We start from the raw sequence: 21,698 nt of genomic DNA, 5'->3' as shown, positions 1-21,698 counted from the left end.
TACACACACACACACACACACTGGTACACACACACACACACACTGGTACACACACACACTGGTACACACACACACACACACACACACACACACTGGTACACACACACACACACACACACTGGTACACACACACACTGGTACACACACACACACACTGGTACACACACACTGGTACACACACACACACTGGTACACACACAGACACTGATACACACACAGACACTGGTACACACACAGACACGGGTACACACACAGACACTGGTACACACACACACACACACTGGTGTTCAGACAGAGGCAGCCACGAGCAGGTGGCTCTCCGCCTCCCCCTGCACCCACCCCCGCGCCCATCTCCCGTACCAAGGGGGGGGGGGTGGATAGGACCGCCGGGACGCAAAGGTAAACTGCCGCCCCCCCTCCCCCGGCGGGCAGCCACGGGTTCCCGGGGCAGAATGGGGGAACACCGCGCAGCCACCACTGCCCGCCCCCGCGCCAAGGGGACAGGGGGGGGGGGGGGGAGTGACAGGACAGGAGGCAAAGGATCAAAAACCCACCTCCTACCCCCCCGGGCGGGCAGAGGGGGGGAAACACCGCGCAGAAGAGCCAGGAGCCGCGGGCAGAGACACACACCACGTGTGCTCTGCCGCAGGAAGCGGAAGCCCCGCCCCCAGGCACGCTGTTCCTGCACCCAGCCCCCAGGCCCTGCCCACCGCCCCCAGGCACGCTTTCCTTAAACCCCCCCACGGCGCCCTTCCATCCATTCCACATGCCGGTCCTTGGTGAAGGATGATGCCGGGGGGCGGGGCTTAATGCCGGGACGCTGGGGATTGGCCAACAAGGTAGGAAACTGCCGGGGAGGGGGGGGGGGGGGAGGCGGCATTAAAAAAAAAATACTTACCAGCCGGGCTGCTGCAGTCTCCTCCTCCGCGCCGCCGCAGACCCGCGCACAGCGCACAGCGCACCGCAGCTAACTACTCGCGCACCGCCGGCAACAAAAAAAAAAAAAACGGGGACACATTGAGGAATATCCGGGACATTTCCGGTACACACAGAAAAGCGGTACAGCTCCCGAAAAACCGGGACTGTACCGGCAAAAGGGGGACGGGTGGTCACCCTAGCCAGAAGGGCTAGTAATACATTTCTTTACAAGAGGTATTATATTATACCAATATCAGAGGAGGTGAAATCACAAGAAGCGCCCCCACTCCCAGCTTTACATGATGGGTTTCCCTTTTCTTATTGCCAGGTTTCCCAGTGGTTGTGCTGGAGAGTTTAGAGATTAAGTCAGAGAAGGAAGAACCGAACACAGAGGAACATCTGACCCCAATAAAGGAAGAAATAGATGCATTTCCTGTTTGTGGTAAGTACCCTTACATCCTCACTTATCTGTATTCAGTATGTTTAAAACATGGACTGAAATATCTGCAATATTTTGGGAAATAATATTAAAGCATGCATGCACTTATAAGATATATGCAATAAAGGAGGAATCAAAGAAGATAACCCCCCCAAGTATCCTACTTCCTGCACACCGTATATAAACACCTAAATGGTGGGGCACATGAGGCACTATATCAATTATATCAAGTGACCATATGGCATCAATCACAATTAGCAAAAGCTCCCATCACTGTGGAAGGACAGATGGAACTAAAAGCCATATAATTGCTGCAAAATTATAAATCCTTTAATGAAATACCGATGCAAAGTGTGTGCATGTGTGTGTGTGTGTATATATATATATATATATATATATATATATATATATATATATATATATATATATATATATATATATATATATATATATATATATATATATATATATATATATATATATATATATATATATATATATGTGTGTGTGTATTATATAGTATATGCAAGTGATCCAATGCTAGGTAAAATCCATCTCTAAATCCTCTGCTGTGTGTATTATATAGTATATGCAAGTGATCCAATGCTAGGTAAAATCCATCTCTAAATCCTCTGCTGTGTGTATTATATAGTATATGCAAGTGATCCAATGCTAGGTAAAATCCATCTCTAAATCCTCTGCTGTGTGTATTATATAGTATATGCAAGTGATCCAATGCTAGGTAAAATCCATATTTGAATGCTGTTTTCTGTCTACCCCTAATCAAATTAAGTGTTGCCACCTAGGCAGGGAACACCCTGTGTAGAAAACCATTTGTTTGAATGTGCCTCAGATGTGCTAATTAAGCAGACAGAACAACATTGTCAGGTGACTGTTTAGACCCATTTTCTGAGAACCCGAAGCTCTGATTATAATAATCATAATGAATTCATACTTGAGCTCTTGGATTATGTTCTAAAGCACAATTATTTCTTGTTTAAGGGCACCTTCTACCACCAACTCCAGGGTACTGCAATGGGCACCACGTGTGCCCCTACGTATGCAAATATCTACCTGGGCTGGTGGGAGGAGATGACAGTCTTCTCTCAGGAGATGCAGACACATACACAGCACGTCGAATTATGGTCACGCTACATTGATGACGTGCTGTGTCTGTGGAATGGGACAGTGGCAGAATTTAATGCCTTCGTGACAGCACTGAACTGTAATAATCACAACTTACGCCTAACAAGTGAAATTAACCAGGACCAGATTACATTCTTGGACCTGGTAATTTTCAAAGATAACGATGGCGTCCTCCAGTCTACAGTCCACACCAAGGCCACTGCCACCAATAACCTGTTGTCTTTTAATAGTCATCATCCCAGACCGCAGGTTGAGGGCATTCCAGTGGGGCAGTTCTTAAGAGCTAAAAGAAACTGCTCCACAAGTAGTGACTTTGAGAAACAATGTCAAATCATGAGCCAGAAGTTTATGGATAGAGGCTACAGTAAGAGCTGTATTAACAGAGCTTATAAACGAGCCAAATATTCAGACCGCAACATGCTACTGTATGGTAAAAAGCAAATGGTGAACGAACCAAGTACAGTAAGAATAATTGGCACGTACAGCAGACAGTGGAGAGAGATCAAAAGGGTTCTCAATAAACACTGGCACATCCTCTTGGAGGATGAGGTATATAAGTCAGTGCTTACTGATACTCCATCCATTACATACAGGAGACCCAAAAACCTGTCTGACACTCTAGTACATAGCCACTATAAAACTCCAAATACAACAACTTGGCTCAGTAACACCACAAAGGGCACTCTCAAGTGCGGGACTTGCAAGGCCTGTAGTTTCATTAACTCACAAAAAACATTCAAAAATGCCACTGGTTCAGCCACATATACAATCAAGGACTACTTCAACTGTAAAACAAGCGCAGTGATTTATCTAGCGACATGTAGATGCGGTTTGATGTATGTGGGCAAAACTTCACGCCAACTACGTCGCCGCATCCTGGAACATGTAAGCACCATCAGAAATGAAGTAGATACGCCACTGGCACGACACATCAATCTATTACATCATGGTGACACCACATCAGTGGCCTTTCAAGGCATTGAACATGTATCACTCGGCCTCCGTGGAGGCGATATTGACAATGCCCTACTGAGGAAAGAGGCTAGATGGATTTTTATTTTGGGCACGCAGGCACCTCATGGTTTGAATGAGGATTTCAATTATAGTGCATTCTTGTGAGATCCTCTCCACCATGCGCCCATTCTAACCTCCCAATCCTCTAATACATCTATGGATAGGATCACCAATACTTACCTCAGAACCATTATGTACACCTATATTAATGTATACATTTATTCAAATGCCCAGACTCTCATAATATTATAATTACTAGAGGGCACATGTATGCTTTAAAGTTAAACAATCACAATATCAGTATTCAGACCTTAATAATTCTGCAATCATAAGAGGGTACATTCATATCATACCATTCAATAAGGCAACCAGTCATTTTGCGTGCATCTGCTTTATTAAAGGTTTTTAACCACCACATTTATTTTTAACCACAGGATACCACTGTTACAGACCTTATTTGCATAATTGATACCAGGGGCTGCGCTGACAGCATTAGGTAAAGGAGGAGCTTTCCTCTGAATGTGTTACCAGCGCTCCATGGCAACAGCAGGGTATAAAAGGCAGGTCTGTGCAGGGCGCCCTCCCTCCCCGGAAGAAGTTCCCTTGTTGGAACGAAACGCGCGTCGGGATGACGTCATAGCGACGCCGGCTGTACTGCTGCAGTGTCAAACTCATAGGAGTTTGCTTACGTCCTGTAGATTAGCTTAAACCTTGATGTGGGCCACAGATGTGGATCCCACTAGCTAGAAACTAGGCATATCAGACCTTCTGCTGGCACTGGCTAGCCCTAAGTATATATACACAGCAGAGTTGTGATAACACCTTTCCCCCCCCCCCCTGGAAGGAGCTGAAAAAAGTGTGAGTTCTGGCTATTAGTCTGGAGTCCCCTCATGAGGTTAACCACGGGGTATACTTACCTGCACCCACCTCCCAGCAGCGCTCCCATTGATCTGTCATCAGGGGGGTCCTTCCCTATCTGGGTTTGCATTTGGCTTCCTGTGTATGCAAACAGTGCCATGTACCTTACTGCAGCCTTGGAACACAGTGCTGCACTATTAATGCTCCCAGTGCCTGTGTATCACAATACCTATGTAGAGTGCACACTAGTTATTTCCCTGACAGGGTTATATACATTGTGCATCCACTATATCATTCTCACACTAGTATTGTGAGAATCCACAGTTTCTCTAATCTACTGTGCATCACACGAACTATGACACTACCTGGTCATCCAGAGTGAATGCACATCAGAACTGCGCAGTACACTTTTTAGGTTTTAAATACATTTGTTATGTTTGCATTTTTCAATTATCAATAAATAAAACTTTATTATTTTCATTAGTAGGGTTGAGTGCATCACATAGGGTTCTTTCCTCTCTCCTCCTATACGCTAAGTTTCACCCTGATAGCACCTCCCTAGAAAGTCTATTTTGAGCTGAGCAGGATTTTCCCCTCCCCACCCCTTCCCCTTCCCTTTCCCCCACTGACTAGACCCATATAAACCCAGTCAGAACAGCTAGTCTGCTTGCAGCCCATATCCAAGTAGCCCATTATAAGTGGCATGACTATTGAACAACTGAAGTTTAAAAGGAAGGTCAAAAGAAGTGAGAAAGAAGTGGACACCCCATCTGGCCCTGATTCCTGCATTTGAACTACGCTGGAAAGGAGGATATCATCAATACCAGACTGCATCATTACTGCTGTGATGCTGCCTTTACCATTTATATTTGCTGTGACTTCACTTCTTCTCAAATTATGCACTTCTTTCTACCAGCCTCAGTATGTCTCTAACTCTATTCATATATCTCCATCTCTCCTTCCTTCCCCACTTCTCAGTTCACATGAACTCCTTTCTTACCTGCGTCCTCTGATACCACACAGCTATATCCCCTGCACTAAAAAACACCCCTACAAATCCTCCTCACACATCCTCTTTCTATCCATGCTTCTCCTCCTTGCTTCTGGGGATATCTCTCCCAATCCTGGTCCCTGTCTTATTTCAACTTGCTCTCGTCCTCGCCTCCCACATGCAACTTCTACTCCCTCTGGTGTCAACCCCTCCAACCTCATACCCATCCCCTGCCACCCTCCCTCCTCTCTCCCTTTCTCCTGTGCCCTTTGGAATGCTCGCTCCCTCTCTAACAAGTTCCTCTCTGTACATGACTTCTTTCTCTCTCACTCTCTGCTCCTATTTGCTATAACTGAGACCTGGCTCACTCAGTCTGACTCTGCTCTGGAAGCTGCCCTCTCCTATGGTGGCCTTTCCTTCTCCCACACTCCGCGCCCTGATGGCAGGGGTGGAGGCGTGGGGCTCCTGCTCTCCTCTGTCTGCCGTTACCGAACCCTTCCTATTCCCCCCTCTCTTGCTTTTCCCTCCTTTGAGGCTCACACTGTCCAGATCTTCTCTCCTCTCCCTGCCCATGTGGCGGTCATCTATCGCCCACCTACCTCTACTCATCCCCCTTCTGCCTTTCTCTCTCACTTTGAATCCTGGCTCTCTTTCTTTCTCTCCTCAGACTCCCCTGTTCTTCTCCTTGGGGACTTCAATTGCCACATTGATGACCCCTCTCTCTCTTGGGCTTCCCGCTTTCTTTCTCTTACCTCTTCTTTTGGCCTTCAACAGTGGACTGCAGCCAGCACCCACAAGGATGGCCACTACTTAGACCTGGTTTTCACTAAAAACTTCTCTCTCTCTGATTTCTCCATTTCCCCTTTTCCTCTCTCTGACCATCATCTCATCTCATTCTCTTTATCTCGCTTCTCCCCTTCTCCACCTCCATCTACACCCCGGTTCTGCAGAAACCTGCGCTCTATTCACTTACCTGACTTTGAGTCCACTTTACACTCCTCCCTCTCCTCTCTCAGCTCTGCTACAGACCCTGACAACCTGGTCAGAAAGTACAACTCTGTCTTGTCCTCGTCTCTTGATCTACATGCCCCGCTTTCTCTCTGCCGCCCTCGCCCTTCTAACCCTAGACCCTGGCTAAATTCCCACACGCGCATGCTGCGTTCCTCCACTCGTTCCTCTGAACGCCTCTGGAGGAAGTCTCACACTCTCGCAGACTTCCTTCACTACAAATTTATGCTATCCTGTTTCAACTCTGCCCTCTCGCAAGCTAAACAAGCCTACTTTTCTGCACTAATCAACATGCACAAGTCTAACCCACGCCGACTGTTCTCTGTCTTTGATACTCTACTCAAACCACCCTCAGCTGCCTCTCCTTCCTCCATCTCCGCTCAGGACTTTGCTGACTATTTTAAGGAAAAGGTGGAATCCATACGTCAGAACATCCCCTCTGTTTCTTCCTCCCATCCTACACCTCTTCCTAACTCTCCTCCTGCCTTCCTTGAGTCTTTTTCCACTGTCTCAGAGGAGGATGTGTCGCTGTTGATCTCCTCTTCTCCCTCTACCACTTGCCCTCTTGACCCCATTCCCTCCCATCTCCTAAAATGTCTTGCTCCTACTATAATCCCTACGCTCACACACATTTTTAACTCCTCCCTCTGCTCTGGAACCTTTCCATCCTCCTTCAAACATGCAACAGTCATACCATTACTCAAAAACAGCAAGCTTGACCCTACCTGTCTTTCTAACTATCGACCTGTCTCCCTCCTGCCTTTTGCCTCTAAACTACTTGAACGTCTTGTATTCTCTCGCTTGCTCCATTTTCTCAACACCTATTCTCTCCTAGACCCTCTACAATCTGGCTTCCGCACTGCTCACTCCACCAAAACAGCCCTCACCAAAATAACTGACGACCTCCATGCTGCCAAAGACATAGGTCATTACACTCTGCTCATATTACTCGACCTCTCTGCAGCATTTGACACCGTGGACCACCCTCTTCTCCTCCACATTCTCCATACTCTAGGTATTCGGAACAAAGCTCCATCCTGGATCTCATCCTACCTCTCCCATCGTACTTTTAGTGTCTCTTCTGCTAACAGCTCCTCCTCCTCTATTGATCTCTCTGTGGGGGTACCCCAGGGCTCTGTCCTGGGACCTCTTCTCTTTTCTCTGTACACACTCTCTCTAGGTGACCTAATAACATCTTTTGGGTTTAATTATCACCTCTATGCCGACGACACACAAATATACTTTTCAACACCTGACCTTACACCTGCTGTACAAACCAAAGTTTCTGAATGTCTCTCTGCTATATCATCCTGGATGGCCCTCCGACGCCTTAAACTCAACATGGCTAAAACAGAGCTCCTCATACTTCCTCCCAAACCTGGCCCTACTACCTCCTTCCACATTACTGTTGGAACTACAATCATTCACCCAGTAGCCCAAGCACGCTGCCTAGGGGTCACACTCGACTCCTCTCTCACATTCGCCCCTCACATTCAAAACATTTCTAAAACTTGTCGCTTTTTCCTCCGCAATATAACTAAGATACGCCCTTTCCTCTGTTGTTCGACTGCTAAAACTCTGACTCAGGCCCTCATTCTCTCCCGTCTTGATTATTGTAACCTGCTGTCTGGCCTTCCTGCCTCTCACCTGTCTCCCCTACAATCTATCCTAAACGCTGCTGCCAGAATCACTCTACTCTTTCCTAGATCTGTCTCAGCATCTCCCCTCATGAAATCCCTCTCCTGGCTTCCGATCAAATCCCGCATCTCACACTCCATTCTTCTCCTCACTTTTAAAGCTTTACACTCTTCTGCTCCTCCTTACATCTCAGCCCTAATTTCTCGCTATGCACCATCCCGACTCTTGCGTTCTGCTCAAGGATGTCTACTTTCTACCCCCTTTGTATCTAAAGCCCTCTCCCGCCTTAAACCTTTTTCACTGACTGCCCCACACCTCTGGAATGCCCTTCCCCTCAGTACCCGACTAGCACCCTCTCTATCCACCTTTAAGACCCACCTTAAGACACACTTGCTTAAAGAAGCATATGAATAGCACTGTGGATATTCTGAACACAGGATACATAAAGCTTGGCCCCCTGCAGACGCACTTACCAGAACTCCCTCCTACTGTCTCTGTACGTTCTCCCTACCTACCAATTAGAATGTAAGCTCCTCAGGGCAGGGACTCCTCTTCCGAAATGTTACTTTTATGTCTAAAGCACTTATTCCCATGATCTGTTATTTATATGATCTGTTATTTATTTGATTACCACATGTATTACTACTGTGAAGCGCTATGTACACTAATGGCGCTATGTAAATAAAGACATACAATACTATATATATATATATATATATATATATATATATATATAAAATGTGAAATAAAATAAAATACCAATATAAAAAAAACATATTATAGTCTATGTGGATCAACTGTTATGGCCATTCGTGAGCGATTTACCATCATACCTTCACGACACAAAGGATACATTGTTAAAACTTGATGACGTGACTGTTGATCCTGCTACTCTACGTGTAGGCTTGGATGTTGAGGGGCTCTATTCGAGCATCCCTCACCAAGTTGGTATGAGGGCTGTTGCCCATTTTTTGAAATCCCGAAGTCTGGATCTGGTTAAACATAATGAATTTTATGCTCCAGCTACTAGACCTCACCCTAACTTAGAACTACTCTGTATTTGACAATAAATGCCATCACCAAATCCAGGGCACCGCGATGGGGACCACCTGTGCTCCCACCTGTGCTCCCATCTATGCCAACTTATTTCTACAGTAGGCTGGTGGGAGGAAGCGGTGGTCTTCAGCGAGGGTCCTTGATGTCTAAACTAGTCATGTAGAGTTATGGGTGAGGTTTATTGATGATATCCTGTTGCTGTGGAGAGGCCCTCAAGGCTTATTGTGTGAGTTTACTGATAAGTTGAATATCAACAATCACATTCTAAAGCTCACACATACTATTGGTGAAACCAGTGTTGACTTTCTGGACATTACCATCTTCCAGAGTCAAACAGAAAGATCGTAAACCACTATATTCCGAAGAAGTACTGCGACGAATAGTCTACTAAGGGCCAATAGCCATCATCCTAGTCACATTATTAAAGCCATACCAACAGGCCAGTATTTGAGACTTAGGAGGAATTGCTCCACACTGACTGAATATAAACATCAGTCAGAGGGCATGACCAACAGATTCCTAGAACGTGGACATTCCAAAAAAGATATCGGCAAGGCATATAGGAGAGCGGCATGTACACCTAGAACAGAACTACTAGCCAGTGGGACCCCAGCGGTACCTAGACAAAACACCAAAAAACCTATAAGGTTTATAGGTACGTTTAATGATCAGTGGGGGACCATATATCGGATAATGATTAGACACTGGCACATTCTGATGAATGATCACAATTTATGTGATGTTCTAAACCCCTCTCCTAACCTTACCAGTAGACGTAGTCGCAATTTGAAGGATTTCTTGGTACAGAGCCATTATTCTGTCAAAACAGCAAGGACCTGGTTGGGCCCGAAACCACTGGGTTCATACCCATGCGGCAGGTGTAAGGCCTGTAAGTACACGCCAAAATATGAAAGAATTTTCTGACTCTACCTATTTTGCATAAATTTAACATCCAACATTTTATTAACTGTAATACCACGGGTATAATATACCTAATAGTATGCGAATGTGGGAAATTATATGTCGGGAAAACCGACCGTTCAAAATCGGGACAGTTCAAGGCCTGTAAGTACGTGCCAAAATATGAAAGAATTTGCTGACTCACCCTAACTAAGAACTACTCTGTATTTGACAATAAATGCCATCACCAAATCCAGGGCACCGCGATGGGGACCACCTGCACTTCCACCATAATTACGAGATCGGGCATCCCTGCCTCATGCCGCTTTTAATTGGTAAAAGTTCTGAAGGGAAGCCTTGATGTAGGACCTTTGCTGTTGGTGCAGAATACAGAGCTGTGATTGCTTTTAAAATTCTACCCTCAAACCCGAATGCCTTCAGTGTGGCTTCAAGATAGGCCCGGTCTATCATATCAAAGGCTTTTTCGGCGTCTAAACTCAACACCATAGTAGGAATCTTTTTCTTGTTAGCCAATTCGATCAAATTGATTATACGCCTGGTGTTGGCTGCCGCTTGTCTGTTATTTATAAAGCCCACCTGGTTTGGATGGACCAGTCTGGGAATGATCCGACCCAATCTGTTAGCTAATTATTTGGAGTAAATTTTTATGTCCGTGTTTATTAAAGAGATTGGCCTGTAGCTTGTACAGTTTGCTGGATCCCTCCCTTCCTTAAGTATCAAAGATATAGAAGCCTGAAGCATTCGGTCCGGGAATGAAGCTCCTGCCAGCACTGCATTGTATATCCTCAACAAATTGGGGGCTAGTAATTTATCAAATTTTTTTATAATACAAATTGAAGAATCCATCAGGGCCTGGGGCCTTAGAGGGCTTCAACTGTTTAATTACCTCTAACACCTCTTCAATTGTAAACTCTCTCTGTAGTTACTCTTTTTCATCCCTGCTCAACCTCGGTATGTCCGCATCTCTTAGAAAGTCTCTTAGTGCCGCCTCTGTTTTAACTCCATGAGAGACTTTCTTCCCATGATATAGTTCCTCATAATCATTTTTAAATTCTTCTACAATTAGCTTTGGGTTAGTGGTATGAGCTCCATCCTTTCTGCGAATTGTATGTATATTGTAATTTGGCATTTTGTTTCTAATTTTTTGAGCCAGCATGGTATCTGGTTTGTTAGCTTTTTCATAAAATTTTCGCTGACCAACTCCTAGATTGCTCCGCCATCTTTAGCTCTATCCTTACATCCTTTAATTCTTTAAGGATCTCTACTTTTTTATTTTGACTATGCAACTCTGAAAATTCTTGCAATTTGGCTATTAGCTTAGTCACCTTAGCTTCTCTTTGTGTTTTACGACCTGCTGCTATACTAATGAGCGTACCCCTCAGTGTTGCCTTATGGGCTTCCCAAAGTGTTAAGCACGAATCCACACTTTCTGAATTGATTCTAAAAAATTGTTCTATTTCCACCTTGAGATCCTGGGATACCTCTGAGACTTTAATAATCGACGCATTGAGCTTCCAGTTTGCTCCTGATCTGTCCGGATTAATTTGTGAGCACCGTAGTTCTACTGGTGCATGATCTGACCATGAAATATCATGGATCCGAGTGTCGGAGATCTTTGGGACCAGTCTCTTTGAAACAAAAAAGTAGTCTATTCTGCTGTAGCTATCATGGGGGTGAGAATAGAAAGTGAAGCCCGTGTCTCTAGGGTGGAGTTCCCTCCAAATATCCGTTAACTGACTATTTCTGAGGCTGCAATGGAATTTATCCACATTTTCTTCCTTATTTTTAGTGAGCCGAGCTATCCCGCTCAGGATCCAGCACCTGATTGAAATCCCCGCATAATATTATGAACCCACGAGCAATTCTGTCTAGCGTATTAAAGAGGGACCCGACGAATTTGGGATCGTGTTCTCAGGGGGCGTATACGTTAGCAAATGTCAAATAATTGTCCCTATAGCTTACCTACCAGGATGAGATACCTCCCCTCCCTAACTTTTTTTAAATTAGTTCCACTTCAAATGGAAAACTATTGCTAAGCAATATTGCAAACGCCCTTTTCTTAACCCTAGCGGAGGAGTATGGGGAAATCAGGCACTTTTTGATGCTGTAATTGCTCTATATGCCATAGCCTATGTGTAGGGGATAGCTTCAATCATCCCCTTACGGGTAAGATTATCAAAATTAAGCAACACATTACATGTCGAACGACATATGTGGTGTATTTCCGGAGATGTCCTTGTGGATTGCTCTATGTGGGGAAAACAACCAGGATGCTAAAACAGAGATTTATCGAGCACAAAAGTGTTATTAAAAAGGGTACTGACCCAACAGCATTGGTACAACATTGTGTGCAGCATAGGCATCCTATTGTGTCTTTCAGGATCATGGGTATTGAGGTAGTACACCCTAGTAAGGGGGCTTTAGACAGGGATACTGCACTCCTTAGAAGGGAGGCCTTCTGGATATTTCACCTTAGGACATATACGGAAGGTGGTCTCAACAAGCAATTAAACCTGAAATGTTTCCTTGACAGGCGGTAACCGTGCACCCTTTTGATGGACCTGCTTCTAGGGGATCTCCTGCTGTGGTTACTTTATTATGCACTTAATTTGTCAAGATAATATAACGCTTTATATGTGCTTTATCGGTTCTAGTTCATGATGTGTGATTTTTGTTTATGTCTGTTTATGTCTAAGTCTCTGTGATTTTTTTGTTTGAGTTCTTTTACATGTATCATATTTATGGGTTAGCATTTCATTATTTGATTATATATCATTATTTGTTTAGATAGTGGTCTTTTAGACTTTGTGTCTCTTTTATTCACACTTTTCACACAATCTGAGGATTATTGCAGAATAACACATAGAAGGAAGTTTCAAAACAAAACTCCCCCAACGACATAACGACATACTGGCATACAGGCCCTATTATACCCAAAATACTAAGCCCACGCCCCCTATACGAGGTTGCGTGTGCGTCACTACGTAAGCATATAAGATAAACAAAATATGAATATGGACACATTGAGCTAATAGCATAACTATGAGATTCATATTAATAATGAAATGACTCCGCTATAACTCCTTATACAGGCCGGTGACCTTTTCTCTATATACGAGACTTCTGAGAAAGGGTGTACATAACCATGGGAACCTCCCTCGGAATGCGAGATGTGCTTGTTATCTATATTTTATTTTCATAACAGTGGCGCATTTCTCCCATCTCCAAGGTCTTGTGGTTAGCTGAAAGGCTTATTATCACTTAAAACTTTAGGAGCAGAAAAAAAATAAAAAAAATTGTGTGTCTTTAAATTAAACTTCCATTCCAACTTTCATACAGACAATAGACAAAATGGATGACAGTATCAGGCACCTAAGATGGATGCTGACTTAAAATGGCTGCTCAGATCCCAGTGCTGTTTATGTCAGACCTCCCCCCATAGTGTACTTTTTTCTCAACTTTGTCAAATAATACTGGGGTACTGGGATTTGGCTCTTTATTTGCTGTTTACTTTTCCATATTGGGTGTTGTCTGGATCTCTGCAGATGTTCTGTGCCATGGTTCCACTTTCTCCCTCTTTGAATGTTATCTGAGACCCTGGTAAGCACTCTCTTATGTTTGGGAACTCCTTTTTGCCAATTGCACGGACGGAGAGTATTGCGCATGCGCGGGACTCTCCTGTGTGAGAGTGCTCATCGACACATGCGCAGACCTCAGTCTTAGCATTGGCAATTTTGCCCGAGTTTTAGCAGCCAGTTGGGTCTTTATGCATCTAGGGGGAGTTTCTTATGGCCGGAACAGGAGGGGCGTGTCTTGTGAGCCTGAGGCAGCTTGACAAACTGCCCTTACTGCAACCGCCTTTACATGCCGACGGCGCCATATTTCCTATGGTTTTGACCGCGCGGTATTGAGTACAAATGGTGACGTCATGCTAGCCGCGACTCTCGCGCCGTTTCTCACCTGCAGGAGCTCAGACAGGTAATGGGGGAGAGTATTTAAGTGTTTTGTCGTGGTTTATTTGACAAAGACTGCTTTTTACGCAGTCGAAACGTTGGATATTTTGCTGGATTAAATATTGTTTTTTTGTGGAAAGACCGTGTGTATGAAAATAGAATTAAATATAAATGTATTATTTTGAAGCCATTATATGGCTTTTAGTTGCATCTGTCCTTCCACAGTGATGGGAGATTTTGCTAATTGATATTGATGCCATATGGTCACTTGATATAATTGATATAGGGCCTCATGTGCCCCACCATTTAGGTGTTTATATACTGTGTGCAGGAAGTAGGATACTTGGGGCGTTGTCTTCTTTGATTCCTTCTTTATTGCATATGTAACACATGTATCTCCCCCTCCCACCTCCCCCCCCCCCGATCTCATCTAGGGACCTATGTGGGAGAACTACACATGTTACCAGGTGTGGTGCAATACCGTCAGGCTCACAGGAGGCCTGAGCCTCCGCTGATGGGAACCTGGGGTGTATCCTGGAACGATACTTACAGCGCCTCCACCTGTGCAGGATTCTAGAGCAGCGGTGCGCAAAGTGGGGGGCGCGACCCCCAGGAGGGGCGCGAGATTACCGGCGGGGGGCGCAGGGTTTACAGAGGCCCCGCGCTCTTCTCAAAGGCACTTAAATTAAGTGCTGGGGGAGCAGCAGGGCCTCTGTAAACCTTACTTACCTTGATTCAGCCGGCATCTGCAGACGCGACGCCATGGCAAGGCGGCTTCAAACTACGCCACGGGGTCATGTGACGCCACGTAGCTATGGCAAAGTGACGTCATGCCGTCCAGATGCCGGGAATCAAGGTAAGGAGGGAGGGGGGCGCAGGGGAAAAAGTTTGCGCCCCCTGTTCTAGAGTGTAGAATAACCCCTGACACCAGACCCACCTACGGTAACCACATACCCCAGGTTATGGTTAAACAGTTTACTATATGCAGATAATTAGAACAGAACAAGAACATCAATAGTTTCACCCTGTAACACTAGACCTCACAGGGCCATAACCCCACAACATATACCCAAGAGTCCCAAAAGCCCCCTTCCCACCCAAGTGGGAGTCAGCGCTGCCCACTACTTTGAGATGAGGGTTGGTGCACTTGGTGTATAATACCTGCTGGGTGTGTCCACACCTGGACGCACAGATGAGTTGGACTTGAGATCCCTTGCTCCAGAAGGATGATCCCATGTCGTGATCCGCTTCTACGGTGGATGGCTCCCGCATGGAGTGATTCACCTTTGGAATGCCTCTGATACTACAGAGGATAATTCACCTTTAGCAACAGTGGCCAGGATATAACGCTTCCTGGCTATAACCCTCACTTATGCTGGCTCTACAGGACCCCGTCCTTATCCTAGAGGGTGTCCCTGCAGCAGCCACAAGCTAAGGGGAGTCGGGACCTAAGGGGGGAATCTCTGGCCAAGTGCAGGGGCAACTTGCCTCCCTGCACATACACACCCTCCCCTATCTGTGTCCCAGCTCCAACTGACTAGCGTGGGCTCTGTCTAATGACTATATCCTGTCAGCAGGGAAATCCTAGAGCCTTATTGGCTATCTGGCTGCATATAACTCTCAGCCCCTTGGGCTGCTGGGACTTGTAGTCCCCGCTGGACATCTTTGTTATTGGGGCCACGTGCGCCTACTCCACTGTGAATGCTCGACTCTGCAATGGCCGCCGCCTGAAACTGCGCATGCGTGAACTCGGGGAGACCCTGCGCTACGGAGCGCTACCTCTGCCCATCCGCGCTCAATGTAATGGCCGGCGCAACTCTGCTGCGCATACGCGACCATAAACATGGCGGCGCCCAGCAAAGGGAGCTGCCGGCCAGCTTGTCGCCACCCGCAACAGCCCCAACCATGCGGAGGTAAGGAAGGGAGAAAATGGAGGACCGGGGAACCAGAGGGGACCTGGCTACACATATATAGTATATGTTATCCTTATATGCACCAGTTTCTTCCATACAGTATATAGATAATTTTGTATTACAATTAAAAGTTGAGCGGTTTTCCATCTGATGTGTACAAATAGAATTATAAGATAGATGTTCTAATTAATAATTTTTTTCGTCTTAGGTTATATTGAGAATATTATTATTATTGAGGTTTGAACATTGGTAGCTCCAAAAAAATTTCAGCACTTGTGGGTAAAAACTTCTTCAGCACTCACAGGGTTAATAACAAAGTAAAATCAATCCCTTCACCCCTCCCCCATAGGAATCAGTATAGAGTATTTCTGTATACTGATATCACAAGAAGCGCCCCCACTCCCAGCTTTACATGATGGATTTTCTTTTTCTTATTGCCAGGTTTCCCAGTGATTGTGCTGGAGAGTTTAGAGATTAAGTCGGAGAATGAAGAACCGAACGCTGAGGAACATCTGACCCCAATAAAGAGTGAAACTGTTCCATTTCCTGTCTCTGGTGAGTACATTTTCCCCTTTGTCTGCACAAAGGGGTGTTATCTTGTTACAAAGCACATGGTCACATTTAGTGAATATTCATGGTTCATCGCCTCTCATAGGAAGTCCCCAGGCCTGCTGGGTATTCTGGGACAAGCCACATGCAGCAGAGTTAGAAGTGCAATATGGCTCTCAAACACGTATAAAGGTTGGAAAAGCAGAGTTATGGGTGTCTGACCATCAATAGATGCGATAAAACGCATTTGGGAAAACAAATTCAAGGGACCCTTCCCTAACTAACCTGGTTCCCCAGCTTAAAAAATACCCTCTCATTTAGGGTCATTAAATACGCAATAATAGCCACAGTCTTTAGACATAGCTTAACTGATAGATGGGGACAGCGTCCCAAGAGTCCCGGCAATTCTTCCGGACAGTGAAAGTCATGATGGGGGCGTCCTCTCTGAACTGGATACAGGGGAGCAGTGTGCCCCCAGCCCCCAGCCTCCAGGCGAGAAAATGAAGCAGCAAACCTAGCTACCATAAATACCTGTTCCTTAATTAGGATAGCAGGTGAGGGAGAACTAGATGATTAAACTGACCAGTTATCATTCCTCTGTAGGCAGCCTGTAGGATGACAGTTGTGGTGCGCATACGCCGATAATGTTCTCTTTCCCGTCTTGGATAAGAGCTTTGCAGGGCTTCTGAATAATTTGAATGCTTTTCTCCCTTTTCAATACGTTTAGTCCACTTGTGAGATGATCCTGTTCCTTGCGTACATCTCGCAATTCAGCTCTCAGGAGCGGCTCAGTGAGTAAAGACATTGACTGGCACCGAGAGTTTGAAGGGGAGCCTGGTTCAATTCCCGGTGTCTTGTGACCTTTGGCTAGTCACTTTATCTCCCTGTACATCTCCCTGTACATCTCCACGGGGCAGGGATCTGTGCCTGGAAAATGTCTCTACGTAAAAAAAAACTAGCAACGCTATACAAGAACATGCTATTATTATTTAGTTGATATCATTAACGCACTAATATGATAGACCAGGAGTTCCTTAACTTTCCTTCTCATGGGCATTTTCAATGTTAATTATTTGCAGGATGTACATGTACCCTTAAATAATGAATACAGTAATAAATACATATAGAACTTGTATCAATGATTTCACTATGAGAGCTGCTACAAATACATTTCAGGCCTTCGGGAACCACCACCACAGTCATTAGGGGCCACTGGATGTCCATGGGCCACAATTTTAAAAGCCCTCTCCTTGATAAAGGCAATCTATTTGCCAAAACGTTGGACCTTTGGTGGCACAATAAACTGCACCTTTAGAAAGACCGTGTGCCTGCTTCCATTCCTTTGCTTTCCACAATTTTAAAACCCTGGGCGAAGAGAATATTTTGTTAATTAAGTATCGGTGAAATAAATTCTTCAGTGATTTGGATTTGTAATTTGCGTTCAGTAATTTAATTTACAGATTTGAAAACATTTGTTCTGTCTTTTGTTTACTTCTGTTAGAGATCGGCCTGAATGAGGAACAGAACTTGAGCTCTGATACATCCAGAAGCTGGCTGACTCCTCACAGCCCAGAAGTGCCAAAAAACAATTATTCCCGCCACATTTTAGACACGTGCAAGGAACCAGTGCCACATGATGGTGAATTTACAGACCTTGTACAGCACACAGCGGAGACGGACTCTAATTATGGGTCCAGCAAAAGGTATGAGAGAGATTTAAGAAGAAGCCGCGGTGCTCAGCCTTTTCTCTGTTGTCAGTGTGGCAAAAGCTTCTCACTGGACAGGGACCTGCTCACACACCTTTGTGTCCCCGCTAGGGAACAAACCTTTACATGTACAGATGGTGGGAGCGGTTTCTCACTGAAGGGGAAACTTCCTCCACACCAGATTATTCAGACAGCAGTGAATCCTTTTACTTGTACAGTGTGTGGGAAACAATTCAATATTAAGACCAACCTCCTCAGACACCAGATGACTCATACAGGAGAGAAACCATTCACATGTACAAAGTGCAGTAGAAGCTTTTCTCAGAAGACGGATCTCCTCAAACATGAGCGGATTCATACAGGGGAGAAACCATTCACATGTTCAGAGTGTGGGAAACAATTCAGTATTAAGACAAGCCTCCACAGACACCATATGACTCATACAGGGGAGAAACCATTCACATGTTCAGAGTGTGGGAAACAATTCAGTATTAAGACAAGCCTCCTCAGACACCAGATGACTCATACAGGGGAGAAACCATTCACATGTACAGAGTGTAGTAAAAGCTTTTCTCTGAAGACAGAGCTCCTCAAACACCAGATAATTCATACAGGAGAGAAACCATTCACATGTACAGAGTGTGGGAAACAATTCAGACTTAAATACAGTCTCCACATACACCATATGACTCATACAGGGGAGAAACCATTCACATGTACAGAGTGTGGTAAAAGCTTTTCTCAGAAGACGGATCTCCTCAGACACCAGATAATTCATACAGGAGAGAAACCATTCACATGTACAGAGTGTGGGAAACAATTCACAGTTAAGAGTCACCTCCTCGTACACCAGAGGATTCATACAGGAGAAAAACCATTCACATGTACAGAGTGCGGGGAAAACTTTTCACAGAGGATCAGCCTCCTTACACACATGAGGATCCATACATGAGATGAAACATTTGATTTTTCAGAGGAGGATTGGGCAATATATATTGGTAGAATATTAATACTGCAGTAATAAAACTAACCGGTAATTCAACACTTACCAAGAGAGGGAAGTGGGAGCGGGTCTGGGAGCTCCATGACTTTCACATGCTGCAGCTATAAGGAATCCTCCTGCTGGTAATCTCACTCCTCCATATTAACCACTTCCCCTCTGCCATGCCTCTTACCCCTTCCCTTCCACCATGACTCAACCCCTTTCTCTCCTCCCCCGTATTTCTCTCGGCTCTCACCCGTGCCTCTTAACCCCCTCCTCCCCATGCCCGATTAATGTGTACAGGAGAAGGGGAGTTGAGGGGCTAAGTGTATATGGTGAAGAAAGGGGCTTTAGTGTGGGTGTAGTTAGTGTAACATTTTCATAGAAACATTTTTTATTCTTAAAATTAAAATATACTAAAATATATTTGCTTTTATACATTTAAATAAGAATGAAATGCATTTGTATAAGAAATATGTTTCACAATAAATGACCTTGAACATTTTGAGGACTTTTGCTTTTTTGCTTTCTATTGGGTGTTAATATATTGCTGAATATTGTTACCACGATAAATTACTTAATACTCTTATGGTGGGAAGTATTTTTGTTATTGTATAACCCTAGTTCAGGGTGTTGGAAACAATTCAGTACAAAGTGTGACCTTCTGTCACACCCAAGTATTTACAGTGGAGAAACCATTTGCTTTTTCAGTGTGGGAAACAATTCAGTGTTAAGGGTCACCTCTTCAGAAACTAACAAATTCATGCAGGGAGATGCCTTTCACATGGACAGAGTATAGGAAAAACGTTTCTTGGATGAATGACCTCACACACCACATGATTCTCACAGGGGAAATAATTTGCTTGTTCAGAGTGGGGAAAACCATTTTATACAAAGTGGGACCTCTTGTTACACCAGCAGATTTACACAAGGGAGCAACTTTTTAATTGTACAGAATTTGGGGAAAATGTCAGCACTGAGAGGCACCTCAACACACACCAAACAATTCATAAAAGGGGATTACATCATAATCAATTCTGTAATAGGAGGACACACCTCAGACACCAGAGCATTTACACAGGGGAGAAGCCTTTCCCATGTGCAGAGTGTATAAAATGTTTCCCAGTAAGAAAACCTTGTAAGCCAAGTGTTTACACAGGGTAGGTATTTATTTATATATTGCCATTAGTGTACATAGTGCAATGTTGTCTACTTCAGCAAATTAGTTTCAATGCTAGAAGTTCTATAAAATTTGCACTCACATGTTTAACGTGAAATCAGAGCGTTGTGGTTATTCAAAGTTACCAACTTATGTCTCCAGACAGGTACTCCAGATCCACATAGAGAGGGGGAAATTCCATATACAAAAAGAGGGGAAAAGCAAAATAGTATAGTACTGTTTTTAATGTAAAAAACACAAAGTATTCCACTTACATAAGTGCCTTTGTTTGAGAGCATTCAGACCACACTGGGTCACAGAGCTCTTAGCTCTTAGCCCTTGTTGATGACATCTGGAGTGGAGGACAACTGTAATCATCCCAGTACCTGCTGTGACGGCCGTGGAGCGGATGCTGTTTGCTGTGAATATTTTGTCTGACCCTGTGACAATTTAAAAATGAGTATGACACAGCAATCAAACATATACCCTAAAAACAATTCATACACGTTGCAAGAGCAAAATACAGATAGTACATAATCATGTGACTATATGAATATATAGGGTAAGTGATTGGTGGCAAACTAATGGTTAAAACAAATCATATGAATACACCACTATGCAATAAAGGTCTATATGTATCTGAAATATATAAAGAAGCAAAACTGAATAAAACATACAAATCACAATGGTTGAAAAAACAAGAATAATACTAATAAATAAATTTAAACGTTGTTAATGAAGCAAATATTGGTACAGTAACAAAGTATATTGTAAACGGATAAACCTATGTACTGGTTGACTGGTTGTCAAAGTACCTGAGCGGCGGCACGGAGCAGAAATGGCGCCGGACTCTGCTGCGGGCTCGGAATCAGAGCGAGAAGAGGACGCGGACGAAGCGCCGGAGCAGCTACCCGTGCGGAGGTGCGACTTCGATCGCCTCTACAACGGCATGAAGACGCTCTTCCGCGCGGAGATCCAGCAACTGAAGAAGGAAGTTCAGGGTCTGGGAGAGCGCACGGGAGCACTAGAGGATAAAATGGCGGCCGTCACTACCACCGTCCGAAAAGCAGAGAAGCGGTCCAATTACCTGCAGGCCCAGATCTCGGAGCTTGCAGACCGGCAAGAGGACTCTGAGAACTGGGATCGCCGCAGTAATATCCGCATACGCGGCATCTCAGAGGAGGTCACTGAAATAAGAGACTTTATAACTCGCTGGATGACCACCCTGCTCCCGGATGTTCCCACATCGGAACTAACGATGGACCGCTGCCACCGGGCCCTCCGGAGCCGGCCGGCGGCTAATGATGAACCGAGAGACGTAATAGCCCGCATGCACTATTTCCGCACGCGGGAGGCAGTCTTCCAAACAACTAGAGGAGAGGGGGCCTCCCTCCAGCTGTATCAGGACTTGTCCCCCATAACCTTGGCCCGGCGCAAGAAACTGCAG

At 44.8% G+C, this 21,698-nt stretch overlaps 1 protein-coding gene across 1 annotated transcript in view; it reads left to right on the top strand.

The window, feature by feature from the left end:
• The window catches only part of LOC142488321 (uncharacterized), a 43,696-nt gene extending 24,126 nt beyond the window's left edge, over positions 1-19,570 (top strand). The window contains exons 9-11 of the mRNA XM_075588687.1: positions 1,247-1,360; positions 16,297-16,410; positions 17,906-19,570. Of these exons, the coding sequence (XP_075444802.1) occupies positions 1,247-1,360; positions 16,297-16,410; positions 17,906-19,062 (1,385 nt within the window). The 3' untranslated portion in view covers positions 19,063-19,570. The remainder of the gene's footprint in view (positions 1-1,246; positions 1,361-16,296; positions 16,411-17,905) is intronic.
• Positions 19,571-21,698: the final 2,128 nt, after the last annotated feature.

This window comes from Ascaphus truei, chromosome 2 (genome assembly GCF_040206685.1).
Source record: "Ascaphus truei isolate aAscTru1 chromosome 2, aAscTru1.hap1, whole genome shotgun sequence".
Taxonomy (NCBI): Eukaryota; Metazoa; Chordata; class Amphibia; order Anura; family Ascaphidae; genus Ascaphus; species Ascaphus truei.
This window is presented reverse-complemented; position numbering and strand designations above follow the sequence as displayed.